This window comes from Martes martes, assembly GCF_963455335.1.
Source record: "Martes martes genome assembly, chromosome: 14".
NCBI classification, from domain to species: domain Eukaryota; kingdom Metazoa; phylum Chordata; class Mammalia; order Carnivora; family Mustelidae; genus Martes; species Martes martes.
This window is the reverse complement of record NC_137902.1, coordinates 16,536,513-16,563,769: the sequence shown is the minus strand read 5'-3', so window position 1 is coordinate 16,563,769 and position 27,257 is coordinate 16,536,513. Positions and strand designations below refer to the sequence as shown.

Here is a 27,257-nt window from a genome sequence, read left to right as displayed (position 1 = left end):
ACTTTAAATAGACCTGTATTTGTGAAGAAAATGAAATGTAATATACAAATTTGCCAGAAGGCTTTTGGGAAAGAAGATTTCGGGTTAATTAGATCTAGGGTTAACGGGAGACTAGTCTTCATGGGGCTCATCACTGTTGTGCACCTAAACCTTTCAATATCACTGTGCTGACCAGAGCACACTGAACAGACCAGAGGATCTGCTCTAGGAAGTGGGTCATCTAACGGAGCAACCAGGACACTGCACCTGTCATTAGGAATCTACTGTGTGCCAGCCCTCTGCTAGGAAATTTGAAAGGTGGTTTAAGACATTATCCCTGCCCTTCTAACCTGATGGTCTAGTTGGGAAGACAGAAGAGGGAAGAAAGGTCTCTGTTCCACTGATATAAGTACAGCGTGGAAGATCTAAAAAACCATGGTGAAACCAGGAGGCCAAGAGCTCCTGTCCTTGAAAGAGGAGACTCCTAAGCCCTGCTTAGACCTGGGGCCATCTTCTTATCCATGCTAGCTTCTGGTGGGGCAGGTGTTACCCAGGTCCCCACAGTGATGACTTCTTTCCTCTACCCCATAGGGGAAGGCTCCCGCCATCTCCTGGATGCCAAGGTCAAGCTGATTGCCAACACCTTGTGCAACTCCCACCGACTCTATGACCACATGATCGACGACAGCATGATTTGTGCAGGAAACCTGCAGAAGCCTGGGAAAGATTCCTGCCAGGTTAGAGGTTCCAAATGGCACTTGGAGAAGGAGACGTGGGTGGGAGCTTGCGCTGGGCAGAGGCCAGACTGACAGCCCAGGGCTGGGAGGCCGGTTCAGAGGCCCACCTGCCATAAAGCTGAGCCTCAGGCAGGTACACCTGTCCTCTGGCAAGTTGGTACCCATATCCATCCAGGAGGATCCAGCACGGTGACTATAGCGGCCACTTGGCCTGCCTTGTCTAATTTAATTCTCATGACCCTGGTGAAGGGGATATCATCATCACCAGATCACAGGCATTTCAAGAAATGATCTTGGCCTAGAGTACCTGGGTGGTGAGTGGCAGAGCGAGAATTTGCTTCCCTGGTGTTTAAATGGGAAGATGGTGCCTCTCGGCCCTGGGCAACGGGGCTGAAAATCCCAACGAGGACCCAGGCAAAAGACCAGTGTCTAGAAGAAAGATGACAGGCCCCGAGAATTTGTAATAATATTAACTAAGCATTGAGATTTGCATATGTATGTGTGCGTGTATGTGAGAGCAAGACCAAGACGGGGGTGGGGATTCAGCCGTAGCAAACTAAGTGGTTGAGTGGCTCCTTAGCCTGCTGGCCTTCCCTCCAGTCTAGGACTTTTGGGGACCTCAAGCCATGGAGGCCTATGGTGACTCAGAGGTTGCAGGACAGGGAGAGGGTGGAGGTTCTGTTGACTGCTGCCAAGGTGTTCTCAAGCCTTTCTCTCAAGTCGGAGACCAGGCTCCATGGTGTCTCTCTCTGTAGAGGTCACATCTCATCAGAGACATCCTTCCTAGACTCCCGGGAACACCGAAGCTTAGAATTTTCTGTCTGTCATCCTCAAAAGTCCCCCAGCTGTCCTGGAAACCCCAGTGTGGACACACTCAAACCTCAGCTCCCCCCTTACAAAGGGGCCCAACGATGATCTGCCGGCCTCGAGCTGGGATGGGAAGTCACCATCACTCTCTCTCAGGTTTGTCCCTTCCCAAGGGGCTGCAGATATCCACCTACTCAAAGGAGGGTCGTGGGCTGATGGGTGTGATTTGTCTGAACCCCCTGGAAGGTGAGTAAGGAGACAGATCTTTCTGTTCTCTAGGTATTTCGAGGGCTTTGCTCGCAGGCTTTGGAAACAGTCATGGGTTTGAATCCTGGCTCTTTCACTTTTGACTTTTGTCCATCACTGAATTGCTTTGTCAGCTTGGGCTGCTCTAGTAAATCCCCATAGATCGGCTTAAACAGCATGAGTGTATTTCTCCCAGTTCTGGAGGCTGGCGGTCCTGATCAGGGTGTCAGCGTGGTCAGGCTCCAGGGGGCGCCCTCTCCCGGGTTACAGACAGCCAACTCCTTGTGACCTCACACGGAGGAAACAGGGGGCTACCCCTGTGGGGTCCCTTTCCCCAGGGAACTAATCCCATGCTCGATGACTTCGCCTCATCTCCTCCCAAATGCCCCACCCACCGATAGCATCACATTGGGGAGTTAGGCTTCAACATCGGGATTTGGGGGAGGAACACATTTCAGTTCATTATATTAAAATAATTCTCCAATCTCGGGTGCCTAATCTACAATATGGAAATAACGTATGCATAAAATCCTAAGGTGTGGCTAAGATTCAAAGAGATGATTCACTAAAAATCCTCTCACTGGCTAGTGTAAGCCATGGTGCACGGTGAGAGCCGTCCCTTCTCACCAGCCTCCTCCTGCCATGTTAGCTGGGCTCAACCAGAACTGGGCACTGTTCTATGTACTTGACAGACATTAACCTGCACAGGAGCAGGGGCAGGGTGGGGGGGAGGTCTGTTGCTCTCCACAACCCACCATGTGAGAAACTGAGGCCCACTTCAGCGGGCCTGGTTTGGAACTAAGAAGATCTAATCCCATAGACCCTGTTGACAATGTAGACTGTGTTGTCTCTGAGTCCCGTCCTCCCCACACTGGTGTGTGCCCTGTGGGGCCTGGGAGGGCTCTGTCCAAACAGGGTACCACCCCCCCCACCAGATCTTGCAGGGGTGAGAAGTTGGGGGCTCCTGAGAACTCGCTGTGACTACGAGTCATGACTAAGTGTGTGGAAGCAGGGGCGTGACAACTGTGGTGCAGCCCTGTGGCTTCTCTGCCAACCCCTCGTGGACTCAGGGGCCTGTGGTGGTACTCGCTTCTCTCCCCTCAGAGCTTTGTGTCTTAGGAGGCATTGGAAGAGCCCTGCCACCACTTTCCAGAGAAACCCACTGGGGCGATTTCCCCCATTGCCCCCGGCAACTCCTCATGGAAGGCGGAGGGTGTCTCTGAATGTATTCTGATTCATAAAGCTGAACTCAGGTGTCTTCTTTCCCTTAGGGTGACTCTGGAGGCCCTCTGACCTGTGAGAAGAATGGCACCTACTACGTCTATGGGATAGTGAGCTGGGGCCTGGAATGTGGGAAGAAGCCAGGAGTCTACACCCAAGTTACCAAATTCCTGAATTGGATCAGAGCCACCATCCAGAAGGAGGGTAGCTTCTAAGGTGTCTTCTGAACCTGAGAGCCCTTTGTCCTGAGCACCTAGACAAGGCCAGGCCTCATGGGCCGCACTGGATGCCCCGGGATCCCCCAGGAGGCCATACAGCCGAGTGGCCATGCTCTAAGCAAAGACAGAGGCTGCCCAGCCAGGGACCGCCCCGGAACCAGCACGTCCACTGCTTTATTAGGCTGCCTCGTGGGTAACCCAAGAAATGCCAGAACCCACCCAATAGATACTTTGTTGGCTTCCCTTCAAACATGGACACCTTCTAGAAAATCACAGACCGCCTTCACCTCAGATATTTGCAAACGTGGGATCTCAGAATGACCGGAGCCAGCAGGAGTCACCTTGACATCTTTATTCCCCATCCCAGACACCCAAGGTACGCCACAGAACGGGCCACCCACTTCCAGGATTAGACGGGAGACCAAAAATACAAGATTCTCTGTGGCTTTCTGAGAGTCATTGTTTTAGTAAAGGGGGCTCAGGGAAAGGCTGGCGCACGGTTTTTTCAACTCTCTTGGACAGAAGCACGTCTCTGGTGAGCACCTTTCCTCCTGAGCCTCTTTCCCAAGAATCCTGGGCGGACGCAGCTCACTCACAATGGCAGAACCTTCCTCCTGTTGACATGTAGAATCTCCATGGCGTCTGGGTTCACGTCCCCCCTCTGATTATCCGTGGGCCCCACAGCCTCTGGCCCCCCCTGCGGAAATCAAACACACCCCCTGAGTCAGAGTGAAGCTTCCGCCCGGCTCCCACAGGTTGAGAGATGCTCCCCCACCCCGCCCAGCCCCTCCTCCCCCCTCCCCAAGAGAAAGGATCCTCGAGGCAAGAAGGAGAAAGAAGCAAAGCCAATCTCTCATTTAGACGTGGTGTCTTTCTTCAGAACAAAGTAGGGTTCAAAACCCAGACTGCTGCAGCCAGCGAGTCCCTGACCCTTTCTACGCATGTAACAAGCCAGCAGTGAGCGCAGCCTGGGCTGCCATGGCCCGCGATTGAAGGAGCCCCGGTAGGTTTGTCTCCGCACAACTAATGGCTGTGACTTCAGAGAAAACAGTGCAGGAAGTTTAACCCGGGTGTCATCCGCCCGGCCATCTCAGACCCATGAAATTAGGCGCCTTGCCCCAGCTGCATTTCTCACTTCTTCAGAGCCGGCTGACCTTTGGCCAAAAATAAAGTTTGAAAAGAAACAATGAGTCCGCCTTTCCCCACGGCTCTGCCGGCTGGGGTGGGTTGGCAGCTGGCTACTCACAGAAGCCCCCCGGAGACCCAGGCCCCTCGCCTTGGCCAGTTCCGCCGCCCGCCGAGCCATTTCCACTTTGTAGGAGCCGGGAGGTGTCCAGCCAATACCTCTGGTCAGATTCAAGTCAGATTTGTACTTGACCTTAGGGGACGGAGGGAAGCAAGACAAATAGGTCAGCACAGTCTGGGATGCTGGAACATATGCCGTTGTCAGTAACGGACAAGGGGAGCAAATTCCTCCTAGAGCTGCTGCACCGAGGGCCCGATGTGCTGTGAGCCGGCCCGGCATGTCCCTGGGCTTTGCATCTTTTGACTCAAGCAACAGGAGCGACACTGGGGGCCGAGGGTGGGGAGGACCGGTTCGAGTCTGAGCTCCCACCTCAACTCGCCCTGTGGCCTCAGGAAAGCCATTTCCTTTCTCTGGGCTTCAGCTGCCTCCCAGGGAAAGTGCAAGGACAGAGTTGGGACCGGCTAAGACCTCTTAGAAACACTGTGGCAGAACCGTTGAGAGCTTGAGCTCTCATATCAAACCAAATGGGGTTCGTATCCCAGGCCTGCTCCGTTTTGCTGGGTGATCTTGAGTCGGTTTCCTAACCCTTCCAGACCTGCGGTTTCTCATCTGGAAAATGGGGCAGGGACGGGTTGCTGCGGGAGCTCCAGGACACTGTGCTTGAAAAAGCATTTGGCAGCGAGCCTGGTCCACGGTAGAGACTCCACAAATTAGAATTATTAGTCCTTCTGGCTCTACAGTGTTAGGTCTCCCGGATTCTATCTCGGCCCAGCTCCCCCCTGAAGGTCATGGGGGAGGCTGCATGGTGGCCGAAGCAGGGGAGGAGGGGCCTGGCTGGGCGGGAGTGGGGGGCACGGGGGACAGCTCACATCGCTCTGCAGTTGGTGGGCCTTCTGCGCGTGCTTCAGGCCTAGCTGCTCCGGGTCGCAGGTGGGCTGGGGCAGGGGCTGCCTGTAGCCTGCGTCGCTGGCCAGCTGCTGGCTCCTCCTGGCCTGGATGAAGCCGGGCTGGTCCAGGCGGCTGTGGAACCGGGACCGACTCTTGGCAAAGTCCTTCTTGTACTCATTGTCACTCTGGAGTTTGCCGACGCTGAGGAAATGCCTCATCCTTGGGTCGTCGTTGACGCTGCGGTAACCAATCTGCAGGCCCCGGTCCCGTAGGAAGGCCTCTTTATACCGGAACTGCAGGTCAGAGAAGCAGAGATGGGTTCTGGGGGCCTCCCTGCCCTCCCGGGCCAGCCCACGGGATTCTCAGCAGGAAGTGCACCACAGGGTAAGAGGACAGCTTTGGACTCAGGCAGACCAGGAATCTAGAGCCCCCTCTGCTACCTTCTAGCTGTGTGGCCTGGGGCCAGTTACTAAGTCTCTCTGAGCCTCCGTTTCCTCACCCGATAAAATGGGAGAACGAGCCTCCACCCCACGGGACACGGAGAGGAGTCAGTGAGCGGGGGGCTGAGCTTCAGGTTCGTGCCCAGCGAGCGACAGCTGGGGGTACTAAGGCTGCTGTAATGAACTCAACAGCAAGAGGAGCGAGGCCACTCTCTCAGCGGCCACTCTTCCTTTGATTCTTCCCAGCCTCCAGGGACCCTATCCAGGGTTCCTCAAACTATCTATAGGGAAGGATCAGATTCATTTTGTTTTGGTTTTGGAATTTCCAATCCATCAAAGACCCAAAGGTGGCTCTACAGCATCTCATTCGTATGTCGTGGTAACACCCAAGCCAGCCTCTACCCTGCTACAGACGAGTCCCCTGGGCACAGGCTTGGTTGTCACAACGACTAAAACGTTGCCAAAAACGTTTCTGAATGCTTGTCCTTGATTTCTGGACCGACTGTGGGCAGATGTGAGCTATTCATGAGTGATCTGTGATCTACCTTCCTTTTCCATAAAAATGGCTGCCATGTTTTGAACACCTGTTACTTGCATGGCACTGGAAACCATGTTGTTTTCAGTCCTACATCGATCCTAGGAGATAAAAATTGTATCCCCATTTCATAGATGTAGACATGGGCTTTCGAAGAATGTAAACAACTTTCCCCACACTACACGGCCAAGTCCCAAGTGACTGAGCCAAGATTTGAACTCAAAATCAATCTAGGGGAAAGCTCAATCTCTTTCTACCCTGTCACACTGCACTTCAGCTAGAAGTCCCTTTATTGTGGATTAACACATCCGTCACATGTTAGTTCACTTCTAGGGACCCATACGTCAACTTTTAAGAGTGTCCTCCCCAACCTGAAATTTCTGGCTAAGGTTCTAGAAACTAAGGGCCTATTTTTAATTTCATTTGAAATACTTGTCAGGTTTGGGTGCCTGGTGGTTTGCTTTTCAACAGAACTGGGGAAAGCAGTCAGACCTATTAGTGACAGAGGGACAGAGAGCCCAAGGTCTTACGTCACTGGCGATCTCCCTGGACGCCCGGGCAGTCTGGAATGGAATGGCGTCCAGCCTGAAGTCGTAGCCGCCAGCCCGGGTCTGTTCCCAAGAGCTTCTGTAGGCTTTCTAGATGGGGAAAACAGAGAACTGAGTGAGCAGGGAGTAAGAACTCCATACCTGGCATGTTGTTAGCTCTGAGCAGGAATGAATGCATACCCTCCACCCTGCAGGTGTCCAAGGACAGAGCCATGGCCTCACATCCATCCCAAGGAGCTCCCCAAGCTCTTGGGACTGGTGGGGCTGGCCACAAGGGGCTCAGCTCTAAGTTCCTGGCTTGAGCATCAGGCCCTGCTCTGGGGGGCCTGGGGTCTGTGAGTCTGGCTCATTTGCTACATCCTGGTGGTACCAGAGGTCCTGCCCTACTCTTTCCTGTCTTTGCATTCACTTTCAGAGCCTCCGGTCTGCAGCTTCTGGATGCCAGAACTCAAAGTTTGAGAACTCTGCTTCTTCCCTCATGCTAAAAGCTCTCCATTCCTTGGGTCCAGGCACCCATAGCTCCAATGACTTCCTGGGGGCCCCCTCGGCTACTTCTGAAGCCGAGTCCCACCATTACAATGAGGCATGATGCCTCCCACAGGTAGCCTCCTGGTGCCTGCTTGGAAGGAAGAGCCTTCACCTGAATTAAATTGATCGCCAAGAACCTGACCGAGCTCCTGACCCGTGTATTTCACATCTTCCTCTTTCATTTTTTCCCTTTTGAAGTTGTTCTCACACACCCTCCGGGAGTCTGTAATCACATCCTCTTGGTCCTCAGGTAGACCCACATACCGGAGAGAGCATCAAAATCTCCCATGCCTTCATGTAGCTACTATTTTTTTTTTTTTTTTTAAGATAAGGGAATGGCTCCATGAAAGGAACCATCTGGAGATCCCAGCGGAGGGCTGTCCTTTATTCGGCCACAGAGAAGGGGGACAGCAGGTGAGATACATCAGCAGCAGACGACAAAGTGACAGCCCCAGACCGTGTCAGTGGCTCACTCATTCCGAGAGCCACAGCAGATCAGGAGGCCCCTGAAGAACCTTACTTTTGTCACTTGGAAATAGAGGTCATGGCTGAGGCTATGTTCTACAGGGGACTGAGGGGATTAAGCAAAGGAGGGATGGCAGATAAAAAGCAGAGGGCCTCGAACCACTGCACAACTGGGCCTGGAACTGGAGGGGCCCATGGAGAAGGAGCCACATTATTATGGAGCTCACCCTCCATCACCTTCACCATCATCATCATCTCCAACTCCAACATCCAAACCCACCAACCACGAGCCAAATACCTGCTGTGTTCAGGGGCCCAATTGCCTAATTGATGGGTCACACATAGCCCCAAGGATTCAGTTGACTGGGTCACCATGGATGGAGCAGGCAGGACGGAATGATAGGCAGATGGAGAGCAACATTCAGATAAGGACAGAGCAAGCATCACCTTTAGCATTCCGCCCCCTGATATGGTGGCCCCACAAACAGTAGCATATACAGCAAATAGAGTCCAAGCCCTCAGCATTCCCTGGGAAGGGGATAGCTGGCGCCTTCCTACAAAGGGTCTCCAACGCCGGATCTTGGCTAGGCAAGGACGCCAAACTTTCCTCAGCACCAAGCTCCGACGTCACCCCACTCTGGCGTCTGATGCACCCCAGCTCTCCAACCTCCACAACGGAGGCTCACCTAGTGCAAGGGGCCGAAATTGGGGTTCTCCCCAAGGCGCCCCCTCCCTGTCCCCTGCTCCTTCTCCCTGTATACTATTTGCTTGATGGTGATCACTTCCTGCCTGAGTTTTTTTTTATTCTGTTGAGGTTTCTGCCTTGCCACTGGGAGCCTTTAGATTCCGTAGGCCCTTTGATTTGGAACCCTGGGCGTCCTCTTCTTTATCACAGTGGGCGCAGTTTTGTCCTCATCCTCACACATTAGAGTCATTTGATTTTTAGTTATTTCGGCTGCCTTACACATCTCAATGGCTTTCTTTGCCCAGGAAGGTCACTTTCCCCGCACATCTTCCTCACAGAGCACTTGATCCAATTGTGTGCATTCTCCACGCCCCCGAAGAAGTGCTCTTTCAAAAGAGGTTCATGAGTTCCCCACATCCCACATGCCCCGGCGGCTCATTTCAGCTCCGGGACTCTGCAGACTGGCATCCCTCGTGAGCCGAGAGGCGCTCTGTTGCCAGCCCAGGGTGGCCGTCCTCCTTCCGCCGGACCCCAAAGGGACTAGCAGTTTCACCCCACTTTTCCCGGCTCAGGGCTTCCAATCCCGGCGGCCGGCGGAGGCCGGGGCCTTCCCCCATCCTCGGAGCACTAACGCCGCGGAGGTTTTGTCCCAGCTCTGCCGAGGGGGAGGTCCCGCTTCCCCCAGATGGAGGTCAGCCCACCAGAGCTGCTGTTCTAAAATTATCACTCACACATCCCTCAAAAGCCTCAAATGGTCATAATAACTCATATTTACAAAGCACCGTCGCATTCACCGCGTGGGATCCCACAGGGCTTTACAAACGCACAAACTAATACACACGCTAACTAGAAGGCGCCCGGCGCCGCCCCCCGCGAGGCAGCCACCTCTGGGGGGCGCGGGAGCAGCTGTTGATCCGCGCGCAGCCCCAGGACACAATGGCCAGGCCAGGGAGGGAAGAATGGCTGGACTCTGGGAGGCCCCGCGCGGCCCCAGGCCGACACACTCAGCCTGTGTGATTCTGATCTGACGCCGTCGTTTGATTCTGCCGCCCGCCTACCTGTCATCCCCGGATCACAGCTTCGCTGGCTGCTCGGCGGCCTATTCTGTGGCAACCGGGGCCTCCAACCCCCGCTAACAACACGCCCGGGTTTAGGAAACAGCATCTTGGTTATGCACGCAAAGGGCAGACATCTGAGGGGAACAGAAGCGTGGAGGCCGCCGCCTCCTGCACAAAGGGGCCACTTGTGTTCGCGCCCGATGGACGACAATTGCGCGGCGAGAGAGGGCCGCCGGGCCTCCGGAGTCACCCCGCTCCGAGGAGACGTGTCCGGGGAAGAAACGGAGCAGGGGTCTACGCCTGCCAGGGCCAGGGGTCCCGGACGGCAGCCTTCGCCCGTCGGGCCCGGAGCCAGAGTTCTGAAGCCGGAAGGAGCCGCGGACACCAGCTGGCTCTGCTCCATCCCGTTTTCCAGTTGAGGAAACTGGGGCCCGGAGAGGAAAGTGGCTCAGAGTCGCACGTGCTGTCTGTCTCCCTCTTGGTTCTGGGTTCTTCCTGTCGCAAGTCCTCCCCTTCCTGGGACTTTTCTCCCCCCAACAAATACAACCCAGTGCAGGTGTAGACACGTTTGCAGAAGGAGGGGCGCGCCACGCGAAGCATGGCTCCACTTACGTCACTCAGATGCAGTGCGTTGAGGCGGGCTCGGGCGAAATCGGGGTGGTCGGGGATCGGGGTGTACCTGTGCAGGGATTCCGCATCCCCCAACCTGTACAGGCGCTGTGGGGGAGACAGGCTGCGGTCAATGCAGAACGGGCAGCTGGCCGAGGTTATGGGTGAGAAGCAGGCTGCCCCTCCCCCACCGGGTGCCCGCCATGGGGGCAGAACCCAGCCCTACCCACAGGAGAGCATCCCTCCAGAACCCACCATCCGACCCACCGCACCCACGTGCCCAGAGTCAGGGAGGGTTGGCTGGCGGTAAGTAGCCCCCCATTTAAATATTTATCAAGATCTGCTCCAAATAGGCCCCAAACCAACATCCTGGTTGGCCTCACCTGTGTGGTTTTACAAACACTATAAGGTGTGGGGCTCTTTTGAGACTCTTTGCAATTGAGTATTGTTAAGTTTTCTATGAGTATCAAGATGTCTTAATGCCCTTATTGCTTAATAATAAATGAACAGTAATAATAAAAAGACACAACCATTAATCCTAAAATGCCTTAATATGTTTTGAGAAAATTAAAGTTTTCCGAGTCAACCTGGGTCCCAGGAAGACACAAGTTTAAAACTCAAGCTTTCTCTTAGTTGCTATTTTTAGATCAGTGATCTAAGAGCTACAAAGAATTTTAGAACGGGATAGAGTCTCATCTCCTTTTAGAGAGGATAATATAGTATTGAATATTCTGATCCTTTTCCAAATTCAGTTTGGGCTTCGCGAACGTGAACCTGTCGGTATATTTGGACTCTGTGTGACCGGGGGTCAGCTTTGTCACTGTGTGTGCAAAATCAAATCCCTCGACGAGGTCAGAGAAAAAATATTTAAGTTCCTATACTTCAAAATAAATATAGGAGAGAAGAAATGAGGCTAAATCATACAGAGAGAACGGAAGCAGAAAGAAGCCTTTAATATAGCTATTCTTTCTTTTTTCTAACTGGGTTATGTCCAGCTTTTAATTCCATTACCATCTATCAATAATTCAGATGTATCTCATCTAGTGTTAGTAAAAGATCATCAATAATACACAGTATTAATATTGTTATGATTATGAACCAAACCATAATAAGGGGCCTGTATTGAGGACCTACTACGTTCCCCATACTTGCTAAAAGGTTCACATATGTTTATTTATTTATTTCTCATTTAATTCACTTAATTGCCCTCCTTTCAAATAAGGGAATGGAGGTTAGGAGAGAACAAGTAACTGGCCCTACATCACCCAGGTAGTAGACAGAAGGTTTGCATTCCCATCTCTCCCAAGCCCGTGCTCTTAAGCACTGAGTACTGAGCAACACTACCCACTCCTGGGCACCTACGGTTGATGATGAAAACATACCCACCTCATTGCAATGCATGTAGCTGTTCTTGGCATGAACCAGGTCTGGGGAGTCAACCACCGTGGTGAACTTGATACTATCTGGTTTCTTACGGTATTTGGTCTATAAGAGGAAGACACGGATTCCCACGAAACAGTTGAATACGATGTATTTTTCTGAATGCGGCTTCACTCCACCCACTGGGTACCAGATGTGCCAATGACACTACTGAAAAACAAGTCTCTCTTCTTGGTGGGCACCTCACAGGGTCTCCAAGCTGTCTCTGTGATAAGGAGCATTTTACAAGTATTTACGCTCCTGCACCATTCCAAGGCATATCACAGGAAAGGAATTCAAAAGAGGGAAGGACTCAGTATCAATGCAGAGCCCGTCCAAATAAGTTTGGCTACTAAGCGATGGAAGGAGGCAGCGCCACCCTTGAGGGGATCCCCAGGCCTGAATCTGCAGGCCAGCAATATTGTGGGGAGTTTGGTAAAGGTAACCATCCCTCTGTAGTGCGTGATGTTATCTGAAATCAGATAACCACAGACACTACGCGCTTTGCGTAAACTGTAGGTGGATGGCAAATTCTGCCCCCAAGAAAACAATGAGCCAGCTTAGCTCATAGCCGCCTGATGTACCTACCGGGAATCTTCTAGTGCGTCATCTGTCTCTCATTGCCCAGTAGGGAACATGACTTTCACTCCCCAGCAAGTGAACTCATTTGGAGGGAAATCTTGTTCTGTCTTGTGATTTGGTTGCAAAAGGCCAGGAAAAAACTGGGGGTCTAGTGGCCATGGGGTCCTCTTGGGGTTTTCACCCCATAAACAAGTTCCCTCTTCAGGAGGAAATAAATGCCATGTTGCATTTATGAGAGAGTTGGGTGAGTGGTACCTCGCTGATGAGTTCTCCAGCCTTCTTTGCACTCTCCAGCTGAGGGGAACTCAGTGTCAGCCATCCTGTTCCCTTCATGCCCATCAGGTCTGACTTGTAGCGAAACTGCGGGAAGAAGATCATTGGCTTTTACCAACAGAGGGCCAAAGTCCATCAGGTTATTTCAAGGTGCTTGATTTGTAATAGCATCTGTATTCATCTTCATCGTAACACGTCAACATCTTCATTCAGAGTACATTGTGCACATCATTAAGTCAAACCGTGCAAGGGTATGTACTCTGGCAGGAATTAAATAATGGGTCGTGAAGAAGATCCAAGCAGGCCCCACCTGTGAATGGGCAGGGTTAGAAGTCAAGGGAATGGATGCACATGACTGCTTAAAAAAAGAGTAGAGACCTACACCCAAGCCCAGGCATCAGCCTGGATTATTCTGTTCCCTTCTGGCAGCGAGGAGACTGCCTGCCCGCCTTCCTGCCTGCCTAAAGAAAACAGTTTTACCCACCTTCAGGTGATCAAAGGGCCCAGAACCGTGGGTCAAACCTGCTGGGACTCAGAGCAAATCGCTTTACCAAAATGTGACTCAGTTTCTCTCTGTGATAGCTGAAGGTCATCACAACCCTTCTGTTCTCATGAGAACTCCTGAGAGGCCTCGAGAGCAAAGGCCACTCGATGCGTTGGATCTGGTTTTGTCTCGTGGTGGTAGGGGGGGAGCAGGGGGCAGAGACAATGCCAGCAGGACTCTAAGGACCACACACACTTAGATACAACCGGCCTACAGCATGAGAGGCATTTTAATTTTTTTGTGCCTGGATTTACCTCCCCTTCCCGCTGTTGGCTCGGGATTTGCTTATATCACAACGATGGGCTGGGTCTCATCCATTTTCTTCATTTTAAGGACTCAGAAGATTAGAACTACAGCAGCATTCCTGGGTGAAAATCCTAAGCGGTGAGTGGGACAATAGGTCTGATTAGGAGTCTCCTAACACGTTAAATCTTATTACCATTCCACGATCTGCCCACCATTACCTAGGACAAGACGGTTTTAGGAATGCTTTTCTTCTCTACTTTATGGAAATTAGGCATTTTTAAAGGTGGAAAAGGACTCTCCAAGGAAATCTAAAATATGGATCTAAACGAGGTTGATAGCGTTTCTCTAATTTAGATATAAGCTCTGCTGTAACGCCAAATATCACTCCAGAAACCAGTCTTCTGGCCTTTTTAGTTTCCTTTCATTTCAGGATTCACAGCGTCCCTCACAGCTGGACTCAAAGAGGGTCCGTTTCTGATCTACTGTCTGCTGGTTAATGCTCCTGTGCAAATTCCACTCTGCCTTCCAACTGGTGAAGGGAGGCATCACTCAAGTTCAGGAGCAGGTCTCAAAACCCCATGTCAGTAAGATTGCTTTGTATGCCGCGATCTTTCGGTCTACACCGGCAAAGCTTTTGCCTTCCACTCTGATAAAGAACAGAGAAAATTGGATAAATTTCTAAGTTAGAGAGAATAATCCTACAGGGCCTCTTCACAGCCGGGCCTTGCTCCTTTCATACGCAAGATGAAGTGGGGAGCACGCTTTCAACTCGCCTTTTGTTGAGCTGAGCAGTACAATGGCAGGTAAGTCAGAAAGCAAGATGCTGGTTCCCCAAAGATCTGACTGGGCCTCAGACTCTCTTATAAATGGATTGTCTCTTGATATTTCAGCTCCCAGCCCAGGTTTGACTATTCACGCAGACCCTAAAAACAACACGCCTGCCCCGGACTTCACGATGAAAGAAGGGGAGAGAGGAGGGGAGTCGAGAAGAATCAGCTCCCCAAAGAAGGTTTTGAAGAAGGATTCTAAGATAATAAGAGACCCTCTCACGCTGTCCAGCTGCACCTGGCTCCCCCAGATGGCAGTCTTGCTGTTTTCCCTTGCACGGATTAAGGCCTGGAAGCCACCTTCAGATTCTTACATGGGGGTTCCTGGCACCCTCGTTTTGGAGCACAGGCTGCAGTTTTGGGTCCCCAATTCCTAACAATGTCAACAACTGCACCCAGGAGGTGACCAGGAGAGGAGGTATCCGGGTCCTATTAATGAAAATCTGTAGAATCACCCTCTGGAGAGGTTTGCTTTATAATCACCCTCTTGCCAACCGTGGTTTGCCTTAGACTCATCACCCACGCAACGTTCTCACCACCCTGCAAAGGCGGGGTTCTTATACGCATCTGCAGAACAATTTTAGTGTTCAGAGGACTTTTCAGATTCAGAAGAGCCGTGGACGGCTGTCCTCTGGATGTACCAGACAGAGGGTCCTTAAGAGAACCCTCAGGAGCCAGAGAGCCTGGGTTCCTAATCCAGCCACCGGGGGGAGCCAAAGAGCACTAAACCAGGAGTCTGGACCAGAGCCCAGCTTCCACTATGACTCGTGGTGAGGTCTGTAGCAAGTTCTTTCCCTGCAGCCTGTGACCCTGGGCAAGTTACTTAAGATCATAGTACTCGAGTCGCCACATCTGTAAAAATGGGAGTCATATCAGCACATACTTAGATACTAAATGGGATAGTTCGTGCAAAGTATTGAAGCCAATGCCAGGTTCAGAATAGACACCCCATACATTTTAGCTATTGTTATTGTTGTTGCTTCTGATGGGGAAACTGAGGCTCAGAGAGCTTACAGAGTCTGCCCAAGGTCATGCAGCTGTAAAAGGCGGGGCCAGGGCCGTCTCCTTGACAGTCCCTGCAGGTGTTTTTCGGGTCTCCCTGCAGCTTCTGTGCAAGATCGTGGCCACTCACAGTGCAGCATTCCCTGGGCAGAGTATGAGTCTCAGATACGTTCCAGAGGCAAGCACGGGACAGGCAAGGCTTGAGCGATCATGGCCTGAAACCTTCGCCGAGAGGTGAGCACCTCTTGGCTCCCTCTGGCCCAACCCACAGCTTTCTTTCTAGCCTAGGTAGGAGAAGGCAGGAGAAGCAGCTGCAGGCCAGGGGGCCTGTTCCTCCCCCAGACTCTGCTGAATTGAGTGAACACACGTGGAGCCTTTGTTCCTTTTCCTATGCAACATAACCACATGAAATTAGATTTTCAATAATGACCACAAGAAAACGGGAAGCCTCAAAAGCAGCTGGGCTTTATGGGGTGTCCTCTGTTCATAGCATCTTGGAATCCACGCCCCCAAATTATCAAACTTCAGATCTATAAAGCCATGTATGAAGCACAATACGGTGATTTAAAAAGTTAAGCAACAGTTTCTCAGCATTCAAAATTGTAGTACACAGGGGCACCTGGGTGGCTCAGTGGGTTAAAGCCTCTGCCTTCGGCTCGGGTCATGATCCCAGGGTCCTGGGATCGAGCCCCACATTGGGCTCTCTGCTCAGCGGGGAGCCTGCTTCTCCCTCTCTCTCTGCCTGCCTCTCTGCCTGCTTGTGATCTCTGTCTGTCAAATAAATAAATAAAATCTTTTAAAAAAAATTGTAGTACACAGCCTATCTCGTAAAACGTCCATTTAAGGGTGCCAACCACCATTTCCCGGAAAGTCCTCTTCTCTTTAGATTGTTCTTCCTACTGGTTTTAGGGCTAAAATATCCTTTCTTTTAAGAAAAAAAAAGTGATAAAAATGGTAGCTTGAGGTAATGTTTTTTTTCTCACTTAGTTAAAAAAAAAAAAATCTCACAATATATGGACGCCACCCTCTTATAAACATCTACCCACAAACCCTGAAATCTGAGGTCACCAATCAAATCAACCGTCTCTGGTCTTCGGTTGCCTGGAAAGTGAAGGGACAGCTCGAGGACACGAAGCCGGTAAGTGACAAAGTGGGGCTTCCAACCAACATCTTCCGGCTCCCAGCTTGGTCCCAGATGGCCTATGTATCTCCCTCTGGGATCTGCCCTGCCCCAGAGGTTTGTCTCCCCCTCCCTGTCCCCAAGGAACAGCCCACTGACAAGAGGGTTGGGCCATGAGCTCTTCTTGCAGACGGTAGGCTGGCCATCTAGCAAGTGGAAGGCGTTTCCAGCAGAACGCAGCAGGCACCGTGGTGACCATGCCCTCTGTATGGAGCCCAGAGAGCTCCCCTTACTCCACACCGGACTTGCTCATGAACCCTGTGATGCTGCTCTTCCAGCAAACTGTGATGAATAATTAGGTGATCCTTAAACCATCACCACCCTGATTCATAAGTAACCCCCACTTATGTGTTTATGATATTCTACCTGTGCCACATCATTCAACCTAAGAGCAGTCGTTGCCCTAAAGACAACTGGAATTGTAAGGCTTGGTATAGAGAATGATCCAAACAGCTAACCCTTCCTGGCCTGTTTCTATGGACCATACGCTACACTGGGTGCTTCATAAAGACCAACCAGTCGGTCAGGGATGCTGCAAGGCACGGGGCGGGGCCCACAGCAAAGAATTCTCCGGCCCAGAACATCCAGGGTGCTGGAGTTGAGAAACCCAGATATGGATGGGAAGGCTTAATGTGACAACAGTCCCACAGGCTGTGTTCTAAAATGAGAGTTCCTTCCTCGTAGGGCTGCTCCGAGGTATAGAGAGGTAGCATGTGCCCGGTCTCGTGGCACAGCACCTGCTGCACAACAGGTGCTTCACACGTGCCGACCACGCCCACACTGTGTCATTAACACGTCCAAGTGGAGGAAGCTGAGGAGTGGGGAGGGATGGGACGGACTCTGGCACACGTTGCGGGGGACTCCTCACCAACCTGTTTGGTTCCCTTGCCTGGGTGAGGACCTCTCCCTTCTGTGTCTGTGTCTACACTAGGATTGTGGGAAGCATGACTCCCCTGCCTTGAACTCCCTCCACAAGAGCAAGGTGGGTGAGATCGTGGGTTCTACGGCCAGTCCTGCCTGGCCATCTCCCACATGACCTTATCAGTTAAAGATGAGTCATAACTGTCCCCGCCTCATGGCATGAGAGCAAGAAGGACAGTAATAGCAGTCAGTCAATCAGCATCAGCCATGATTGGATCTACTGTTTTCTGGTCATGACCTTCACCCCCACCACTCAGCGTCCAGCCCCAGAGCTCTCTCAGACCCCACTCCAGACCACGTCCTCCTCACTCGCCCACTTGCTTCTTGCCAGCCTCAAATAAGCTGAGGCTCCTCCCGCTCAGGGACTTGGCCTTGGGATTTGCTATTCTGTTGGCTGGAGTGGTATCCCCTTCCCTTATCAACTTTGGTCTTTGCTCAAATGTCGCCTTTTCAATGGTAACTTCCCGGACCCCACCCCTGATTTTAAATTGCACATGTGCAGGTCCACACACACCTTCACACCTACCCTGCTGCCCTGCTTTGTCTGTCTCCACAACATGTGTCACCATCAGACATGTGTCACCATCAGACATACTACGTATCCTACTTCTCACATTCTGTCTCCCTCCCATATCATGGAAGCCCCATGAGCACAGCAGTTTTTTTACTCTTATTGACTGTGGTATCCCCAGGGCCTGGAATGGTGCCCGATACATAGTAGGTGCTCAAGAAACAGTTGTTTCTTGATTGATTGATCAATCAAGAAACAACTTGATTGGGCGCCTGGGTGGCTCAGTGGGTTAAGCCGCTGCCTTCGGCTCAGGTCATGATCTCGGGGTCCTGGGATCGAGTCCCGCATCGGGCTCTCTGCTCAGCGGGGAGCCTGCTTCCCTCTCTCTCTGTCTGCCTCTCTGCCTACTTGTGATCTCTGTCAAATAATAATAATAATAAATTTTTTTAAAAAAATAAATAAATAATTAAAAACTAAAAAAAAAAAAGAAACAACTTGATTGATTGATTCCAACTCAGATGACCTAACACAGAGACCCAGCAAGTCCTGGTTTTGATGGGGTGCTGAGGGTAAGGGAGAAGCAGAGATTACACCCACTCTTGGTGGGAGGAGGAGGGCTGGTGTGCAGCCCGAAGGCCCCCTACCTCACTCTGCAGGGCGTGAGCTCTCTTGGCCCAGGACATCTTCAGGTCCTCAGGCAGAGCCGTGAACTCGTGGCACCGTGTCCTGTAGTCGTGGTCGCTGGCGAGGGCCTGAGCCTTCCTGGCGTGGACCAGGTGCACCATGTCCAAGGGCAGGTGACACTGGGCGTGGCTGCTGGCCGCCCCGCGCCTGTACTGAAGCTCGCTCTGCAGCTGGCCCACCCGCCAGCAGTGCTGGAGCCGGGGGTCGTCGCTCACGCTCCGGACCCCGATCAGCCTGCCTCGCTCCTTCACAAAGTCGTGTCTGTAGAGAAACTGCAAGGGAGGACCGCTGTCAGGGGCCGGCATTCGGCCGGCTTCAATTCCATGGGCACGTTTTCACTGCAGACCCTAGAAAAATCACCTAGTCTTTCGTGAGGACGTGATGATTATAAGAAGAACCACAGTGAGGCTGGCCCGGGAGCGTGCTTCCTCCCTGGGGGATGAACAATTAAAACATCGCTCCATTCTTCCTATCTAATTAAAACCAGATCCTCAGAACCAAAGAAAAGGCCCTACTCCCTTAAACGTGTCCTGTGGCCAAAAGGAATTTATCAAAAAAGGTAAAAGAGAAACTTGTGCTTTAACCGTGCGTACTTGGCAAAACATGAAACCCAAAAGACAGGATCCGTTTATTTGAAGTCCACATTTTCTGTGATTTTGTTTGTGGGAAAGAGAAAGTCACCTTCATGTCCCAAAGCTATGGACGCTATCGACAGAGTGGCTGAAACACAGCTGGCAAATCCTCATGCCAACGTGTGAAACTACAGAGAGCCAAAAGGAAGATGCGTTAGGGCTGTGTTACGGTTTCTAGAGCGAGTTCTCTTTCGAATTCCAGGTGAAGTTAGGCAGTGCACATGTTACCGGGGGCTGGGAGTTGGGGGCGGGGGGGTTGGGATTGTGGCTCAGGAACTATAATTCGAAATAAATCATCATCTCTCTCCTGCTGGAGACCTTTGCCTGAATTTAGCCCCTGATTAACAGAGCCTTTCTTTCCCTCCCTCCGTCGAAGAATCTCATTTCTAACTAATATATTCTGCAGGTGACATCCTGTCTCACAGGGTGATAGATTTGCTTTAATTCAGGAAAATCAGCCCTAGACGTTGTTCTACATGAAGTTAACAGACATTAGGCAAGACGGAAGGTCGTATCATTCAACTCACATCACTGGCTCGATCTCCAGAGACACGAGCAGCCTGGAAGGGGAGAGCGTCTATTGTCAGCTTGTAGCCTTGAGCACGGAGATTACGCCAAGACTCCTGGTATTTTGCCTACGGTAGGAACACATGTAGATCTTCTTAAAAAAAAAAAAATGACATGTTTCGGGGAACAAAGGCTACCCCTTTCATTTGTAATACAGTGTTCCAGAATCGATCCCTGACGAGTGAAATCTCTCTCTTTTGCAGAAACAATCTCATTAGCACACACACTGTAGTGCGCGCTGACGCATTTGGACGCAACACACTTGCGAAAAGGTATATGTACTGTGAGTCTCAAAAAGACATTTTTTTTAGGTTTCTGGGAACACCGGAAGGGTCGCTGTGAGATCCCATCCCAGCCACAGACATACGTGGCTTCGGAGCCCGTCTGAAGCTCGGCAACGAGAAAGGCTTACGTCACTCAGATTGGCTGCGTTTGCTTTCGCTCGGACCAGCTCGGGCAGCCCCAGGGTCGGGGTGTACCGGTGCATTTCATCCGCTCCGGCTGCTTTATAGAGGCGCTGGGTAAAAGAGAAGAGAAAACAAGCAAGGAGACAAGGCTTTGGTTTCTGCAATGCTAGAGGTCCCTCGTTTGCAAGTGGGAGATGTGTTCCCGGAAGGCCCCTCACCGTGTCATGGATACACCTGCGGCCTTGGGGAAGATCTTTCTTTCAATAAAGACAGTCTTTATGAGTCAAATTGAGTGACATAAAAGGAACGTGTAAGGAATTGCAAGTTGCTTTCGACGGGGTTCAGGACAGGTTACCCCGGAATATGGCACCTTCAAGCTGAAAATGTGAGACACAGCGGGGGTTCGAAGAACTCTTCCTTCTCTCCTCTCCTGCCGCAGGTCATAAGATCCTCCTGTGAGAGGTGCCCTCCCTACACCCAGAGGAACCGAGCATCCTGCTAAACCATCCGAAGATGGAGGGCTGCTGAGAGGAAGCTGAGTGAACAGACCTTCCTCAGTGTTCCCACTCTTAACTCTACCACATCTGCCCATGACTTTCCACTCTTCATTGAACCTTGTACAAAAACGTTCAAGTTTAACTGTTTCTTCTGGTCTTCAGCTCCTTATAAAGGTTCCCGTATCGTGTAAAACTTACATTAAGTAAACTCGTATGCTTTTCTTTTGTTAATCTGTCTTTTGTGACAGTATCCCCACCGAGAACCGAAGATGGGGAAAGAAAAGGTGTTTTTTTTTCCTTTTTCCTCCCTTACGCTTTACTCAACAATAGACTGAGGAAAGAAAAATACATTTAGGAACACCATTAAGGTTCTTCTCATTATTCGCTTTTCCTTTGAGGATATGGTATAAAGACAATAAATACTAAGATCTGGGAAATTTAGGAAAAGCCCTTGTTGGTGGAAGAGAGGCTCCCAAACCCTGTTCTGCCTCCTTTCCTAAAGCTCCAGCTCCTCCCACGAATGAACTCACACCGGTGTTGCCCTGGGAGGCCTCAGCCTGTTCCGGAAACACCTATTCTCGTGCTCAGAAATGGGTCTGTGGCTGGGGAGTTCTCTGAGGCCCGAGGCCACCGTAAGGGGCACTGTTAGCCCACAGCACCCAGCTCCCGCAGCAGGCAGGAAAGACCCCAGAGGAACTGAAAATTGTGAATGTCGCTGCACAAGCCTTTGGGGGCATTCTTCTCCCAAGCTGCTCTGTCTTACTTTTTGACTTTGGTGAGCGTGGAACCTCACGGCATACGTAGCCAAGTCTCAGCTGACTTCCAGAAGAGTCAGAAGGAGAATTTTTAAAACTAAGGACGATGCCAAATTAATTCCCTGCCAAGCTCAATTTCTATTTCAAACTTGCAAGAGAGCCGCCAGAGGGGCTGGAACGATGATCTGATGCCGTGAGATTCCTTCCCCTGGGTGCCCCTCTGCTAGAGACAATTAAATGAAATGAGCACACGTCAGGTGAGGGGAGGAGGCAGAAATTCCAGAAGGCTGACCCATACCACACCACGTGACCGCCCCTGGGTAACCACCCCTGGGTAACCACACATCCTCCCTCCACTAATCATCAGAACAACGATACGTGCACATGCGGTTAGCCAGTATGCGCCTAGACAGAACAGGTGAGCAACAGATCAGTACATCTCAACTTCAGCGCACGGAGGAAACCCGCAAGGATCCTGCTCAATGACCTTGTGGATTCCGTGGGTCTGGAGCGAGGCCCGAGTCGGTGCTACTAACAAAACCCCAGGAGATGCTGGTGCTGCTGGTCCACGACTGCCCGTGGAACCAGAGACTAAACCTGATTTCCAACTCGGCCTGCTTTCCTTCTGGAAAATGTCTACATTCCATTTAGGACGTTCTTTCCAGACTTTCCTGCAAACACGCGTTCTTTCTCCCAGCCCCAGACCCACACATATTCAGGCATATTTTGAACAATCTAGCAGTTTTGTAAAAGCCCATTCTAAAAGCCATCCAATTTTACCTCATTGGTAATCTGGTTGCTGAGTTTTGCATGAAGGAGGCTGGGTGTGTCTGTCACTGCTGTGTACTTGAATGACTGGGGATGCTGACGGTATTTACTCTGAGGGAAGAAGATGACGTGATAAGGCACAAAAGCAGAAGCGGAACACGTGCTATAAACACTAGTTACAAAACCTCACTTTTCAACTGCTTGTCCGTCCCCCGGAACCCAGTCTGACACCTGCTCTCACCACCTCTGTGAATGTGACCATTGACATCCACGTTTTGCTTCCAACCTTTGCTCACGGGAGACCCAGAGGTGCTCAGCTTTGGGGGTATCCCAGAAACAACGGTGCAGCTTAAAAAAAAATATATATATATATATATAATGCCTGCATTCCACCCTGGATCCCATGGGCCCAGGCCTCTATGTTTCTTTTAAAGTTCCAAAGAGGATTCTGACGCACCCACCAGGTTCAGAAACCACTCTCTTTTGAGATTTCACTGGAAAAAGAAAGCACAGAGTTCAGTCTAAACTCCCACGGTGAGGTCAGTTCCATTTTCTCAGAGCTTCTGATCAATGTGTGAGCCCACATGACACTTCCAGTGCCTTCCAACATGCCCTCCTGTCCTTGCATCTGTAAGCGAGTGGAAGTCCCAGAGCCCTCACAGGTGTAAGTAAGATTCCTCAGGCGCTCAAAGAGCTTAGAATCCTAGTCTTCTGTATTTTTACTATGAAATTATCAGCAAGCTTCTATCAATCATTTCCCGGCCACCAGAGTAGCACCGTTGCTTAGATTGTTAGTGCTAATCCCCTAAAAACTAAATGAGGGAGGTGGGAGTACCCCCATTTGACTGATTAAGAAGTTGAGACAAAGAGGGCAGGTGGGAGGCTAGAAGTCACACAGCCAATGAGCGCTGGCCTGGAATTTCCGTCTCCTTTCCTGTTGGTCTCCAAGGCCTACCTTCTTGCCATTGTACCCTAGGAAAGCAGATCTTAAGAGCCAATGAATAATTCTTATAGGTTCACCAGGGAGCTGGCTTGATATTTGCAAAACTGTTTTAAATCACATCCAGTCAGAATGGAGAATCCAGTAAGAAGAAGCCCCTGGCGAGAGGTAATGCTGCGAGTGGCCACTGTTAAGCTGCACATCTCGCTCGCTCTAGCAGTGAGCAGCAAGCTGAGTGCTGGGAGGGAACTTCTGCCACGGAAATAGACTGACCCCCATCACCGGTCCTTCCAGGGTCCCCAGTTACCTCACTGATGAGTTCAGACGCTTTCTTTCTCCCTTCGATCTCCAACGTGCCCGGGATGACACAGGGAACGCCTCGCATGAAGTTCAGGTCTGACCGGTACAAATTCTGTAAGAAACAACACGAGGCATCAGAAAAGCCAAACTCACGGGACATGGAAGCAAAGAAAAAACCGAGGACCCATGGCAGGGCCACATCAGAATTAGGACGCCAGGCCACGCCAGTCTCTCCGGAGAGGTCACCCTCGGCGCACACACGACGCCCCTCAGTTAACGTTCATCGGGGAAACAAAAACGTAGGTCAGGACAAAAGATTTTTCTGCTGTCACTTGTCTCAAGAGCTGCAGAGGGACGGGAGGCGGGTTTTTATCTTAATGTGGGCTATCAGAAAATAAACACCGGAGTGGATTGTGGTTAGGAAGTCAGTCGTCTTGGGGCAAATGTGGAAATGATGGTTTAATAGGTCTTCTAAAACAAAACCTAGCAGCAGAGGGCGGCATTAATTAATCATGGGTTAAGAAAGAACTAATAAATGAATCCACAATCATCTGGCACAGGTCTGTCTGAGTCTATCGCGGGTAGGGGCAAGTGCGTGCACTTGAGTGATTTGGGCTGACAGTTTAAAGGGTCCCCAAATTCACTCCCCTGCAGAGTCACCAAGGTGTCCCCCCTCCTTGCCCTCCTCCCCCTCAGGGCATGCTGTCTTCCAACTGCTATCACAATGAGAGACAGGGCAGGCGAGGGCTCTGCTCAGGCAACACAGGGGCTCCAAGTGGAGCGTGGCTGCTCCCTCGTCCCTGCAGTGGCTCTGGGGTTCCTGACAATTCATGTCATCTGATAAACACTGCACACAGCCAGAAGATTCGAATGGATGACAGACATCCCTAATCTGAGCACCCCTCTGCTTCCAATCCCTTTCAGACCAGGAAGCAGTCTTTGTATGGTGTTTTGCTTTCCAATCCCGGTGTGTTCGTTGCAAACCTCATCCCAGGGAAACCTAGCAAGCTGGAAAATAAGGCGAGCACTGAACAGGATGGCCCTGCCTGTTGAGAGGAGACATCCAGGCTCTCTTTGGGAGTCAGGAAATCCTCAAGGCTTCCCAACACTCCCGGGCCACCTGCTTCAGCAAACAGGCGGCATGAGCTTGAAATGCATGTGGGAGGCCCGTTAAGGCCTCTACAACTCCCTTCAGGGACCCAGGAAGGATCTCTGGGCCCGATGTCCTGCCCTCCGCTGGACACTCTCCTCTGCTTGAAGTGGGTCCGCTCTGACCCAGCCTCTCCCAACAGAGCATAGCCTCCCACAGAAAATGGGCAACTCAGGAATGTACTGAGCCCCATGAAGAACCCCTGGTCCGAGCTGAGGCCAGAGGCAATGCCACTGGCAAATCCTAAACATGCAGACCTGTGAACCAAGGGCATCTTGGTCAGACACCGTGCAAGTTCGAGCCCCCCCTTCTCACTGATGGTTGTGTGACCTAGGGCAAGCTACATTTTCCCCTCCTTTGAGCCTCACTGTAATGTATCCTTAAAATAGGGTAAAGACTATTGACTTAGGGTTCTTTTGAGGTAGAAATGAGATCATGCATGAAAACATAATGCTCAGAAACAGTAAATGTTTCCTGCTGCTGTTAAATCCGTACAATCGTGCTGGGCAGGAACACTGGGCGGTGTTTCCAAAGAAAACCCAGGTTTAGGATTTCTCACCTCCAGAGACCCCCACGGCGCCAACAGAGCTTCATGGTCATGGTCATAGTCAAATTTGAGCTGATCAGCCCCAAGAGAGATGCCGGGTCTCCTTACCTCGCTCTGCAACTTGTGAGCTTTCTTGGCACAGCTGAGCCTCAGGTCTTCGGCCAAGGAAGTGTACTGGGGGAGCGGGTGTCTGTAGTCCTGGTCGCTGGCCAGGCCCTGAGCCTTCTTGGCATGCACCAGGGTTACCATGTCCAACGGCAGATGGAAGTGTGCCTTTGAGAGTTCAAAGTCTTTCTTGTAATTCACCTAGAGGGGCAGACAGAACAACAGCGCCTGTTCTAAAGCCACCATTTGCAGAAGGACCGTCAGGGAGAGTGGTAGCAATGCAGTTGTCCCAGGTAAGCTGGGGAGACAGTCCTAGCCAGACTGGTGCTCCCTTCCTGTGGGGACAGGCTTCAGAAGTGGGGACTGGGGCTGACACTCACCACCTCCAGCTCCTGGAGGTCATCCTGATTTGGGTGATGAAGGCCCATGGCTCCCCCAGTTGGAGGCCATACAGAAGTTCAAGAAACAGACATAATGTCAGTGACCCCTTGCTTGATCTTTAGATCTTCCTGTCTTCCAGAGGGAAGAAGCTACATGGCTAACCTGGTTTTTCTCCCTGTCACCTACCAGATTCTCCCCATCACCCTCTCAAGTTCAGATTTTTGACACCAGGGTTTGTCTACTTGGGTGAGCTTGTGAAGAGCTTCTTCAAAGCATCAGATGAGACCTCCTAAGAAATCTGGGGGCCAGGAGCAGTGGGGCCAGCTCTGAGGGACGGGTGCTCCCAAGAGCCCAACATGCATGCTGAAGGAAGAAAGGAGAGGCCCATTCCAGACCATGAGCCCCACTGCAGTCTTCAGATAAGCTGTTGAAAGATCGATGAAACTCACTCCGGGCTTTCTTGGAACTCTGATGCATGATCTCCACTTCCTCCATCCGTCCCAAAGCTCCAGCTACCCCTCCCAAACCTCCTGCTCCCATCTCCATGAATCCTCCCCGACTCCCAAGGACAATTCATGTCCAACCCCACACTCTCAGGTCAACATCCCAGCACAGAAAGGGGGGGGGGAATGTTAGAAATGGGGAAACTGTGGCAGAGAACAAGATGACAGAGGACATGGGAAGCTGTGGAAAGAGCACGAGATGGACGGCTGGCTCCATGTCCACTTTCTAGCTGACCTTAGACAAGGGACTGAAGCACTCAGAGTCCAACCTTTCTGACCAGCAAACCAGGCTGGATAAGGGGGAGACGTTCCTAGAGACAGTTCATGGTCAAGGGAGGCTCAACATGCAAAAAGGCTTAGTCCTCCGTGACACAGTGGATCCGTCAGCCAACTCACATGTGTGCAAAGGGGCAGTGTGTACACACTCGTGCCAGCACCCAGGAGATCGAAATCGAGGGCTGCACACTCAGATGTTTCCAGGGGCCAGACAAGTAGTACCAGGGAGTAAAGCAGGAAGTGGGGAGGGGGTGCTGCATGACCAGGGAAACAGAGATCCCTTTTCAACGAAGCTCTCCACAGTCCACTTCAACTCTAGCCTTGAGGGGTCCAGGCCCAGCTTCTGGCCAGAAGTCTAAAACTTTTATGTGAAAATTTCCATTTTTTAAAGGTTTGCAATCGATTCACTCTGCAGACCAAAGAGAATACTTCTGTTGTGCAAATCTAGCCCACAAGCTCCCCTTTGGGGCCACTGGTCAAATCACAGAATGCCCAGTCCCAAAGGGAGCTAAGTCTCTCTTGATGGAGGAAGAAGCAGAAGCCCAGAGGAGCCAAGGGACCTAACAGCGACACAGAGTTAGTCTGGACAGAACCAGTGGCCACAACCAGAAGGACCAAGGACATAAGCTGGCTGGACATCATTAGCCGGGGGTGTGGGGGACCAGCTCCACCGGATTTGCTCCCACTTACTTCGCTCTGCAGCGAGTTCGCGTACACTGAATGTGCGAGGCTGAGATCGTCTTCCAAGCTCCGGGAGCCAAGCATCTGCCCTTTCATTTTCTCAAATGCCTCTTTGTATTTGTACTAAAGGGAAAGAGAGCGGGAGAGAGTAACAGCTCGGGGACAAGGGACACGGAATGGGAGAGGTGGGTATTGGGCGAAAATGTTTTGTTCTTTTGACAGTGACTGGGTGAGTTAAAAGAAAACGCGCGGGAGTCGTCAAAAGGCCCAGTCTTTCATATGCAAGACTCCCAATGACTAAAGGGCTGGGTATGAAGTGGCAGGACGCGCTAGCACTTGGGCGGCCCAC

The 27,257-nt window shown here is 51.4% G+C and overlaps 2 protein-coding genes across 8 annotated transcripts in view; one reads left to right on the top strand and one right to left on the bottom strand.

Moving 5' to 3' along the window:
- HABP2 (hyaluronan binding protein 2) overlaps positions 1–5,187 on the top strand; it is a 33,157-nt gene extending 27,970 nt beyond the window's left edge. The window contains exons 12-13 of the mRNA XM_080823108.1: positions 571–716; positions 3,041–5,187. Of these exons, the coding sequence (XP_080679234.1) occupies positions 571–716; positions 3,041–3,205 (311 nt within the window). The 3' untranslated portion in view covers positions 3,206–5,187. The remainder of the gene's footprint in view (positions 1–570; positions 717–3,040) is intronic.
- NRAP (nebulin related anchoring protein) overlaps positions 3,530–27,257 on the bottom strand; it is a gene marked incomplete at its 3' end in the record, with an annotated part of 70,275 nt that continues 46,547 nt past the window's right edge. For 3 of the 7 annotated variants that reach the window (XM_080823101.1, XM_080823105.1, XM_080823104.1), the window contains 14 exons: positions 26,918–27,031; positions 25,071–25,268; positions 23,273–23,377; positions 22,038–22,136; positions 20,011–20,115; positions 19,559–19,666; positions 18,360–18,671; positions 12,467–12,571; positions 11,597–11,695; positions 10,214–10,318; positions 6,848–6,955; positions 5,324–5,635; positions 4,455–4,586; positions 3,530–3,905 (listed from right to left, as the gene is read on the bottom strand). In XM_080823101.1, coding sequence (XP_080679227.1) covers positions 3,801–3,905; positions 4,455–4,586; positions 5,324–5,635; positions 6,848–6,955; positions 10,214–10,318; positions 11,597–11,695; positions 12,467–12,571; positions 18,360–18,671; positions 19,559–19,666; positions 20,011–20,115; positions 22,038–22,136; positions 23,273–23,377; positions 25,071–25,268; positions 26,918–27,031 — 2,007 coding nt within the window. Of the gene's footprint in view, positions 3,906–4,298; positions 4,587–5,323; positions 5,636–6,847; positions 6,956–10,213; positions 10,319–11,596; positions 11,696–12,466; positions 12,572–18,359; positions 18,672–19,558; positions 19,667–20,010; positions 20,116–22,037; positions 22,137–23,272; positions 23,378–25,070; positions 25,269–26,917; positions 27,032–27,257 lie in introns of those variants that run through there. The other 4 variants (XM_080823102.1, XM_080823106.1, XM_080823100.1 and 1 more) reach the window with 2 other exon arrangements.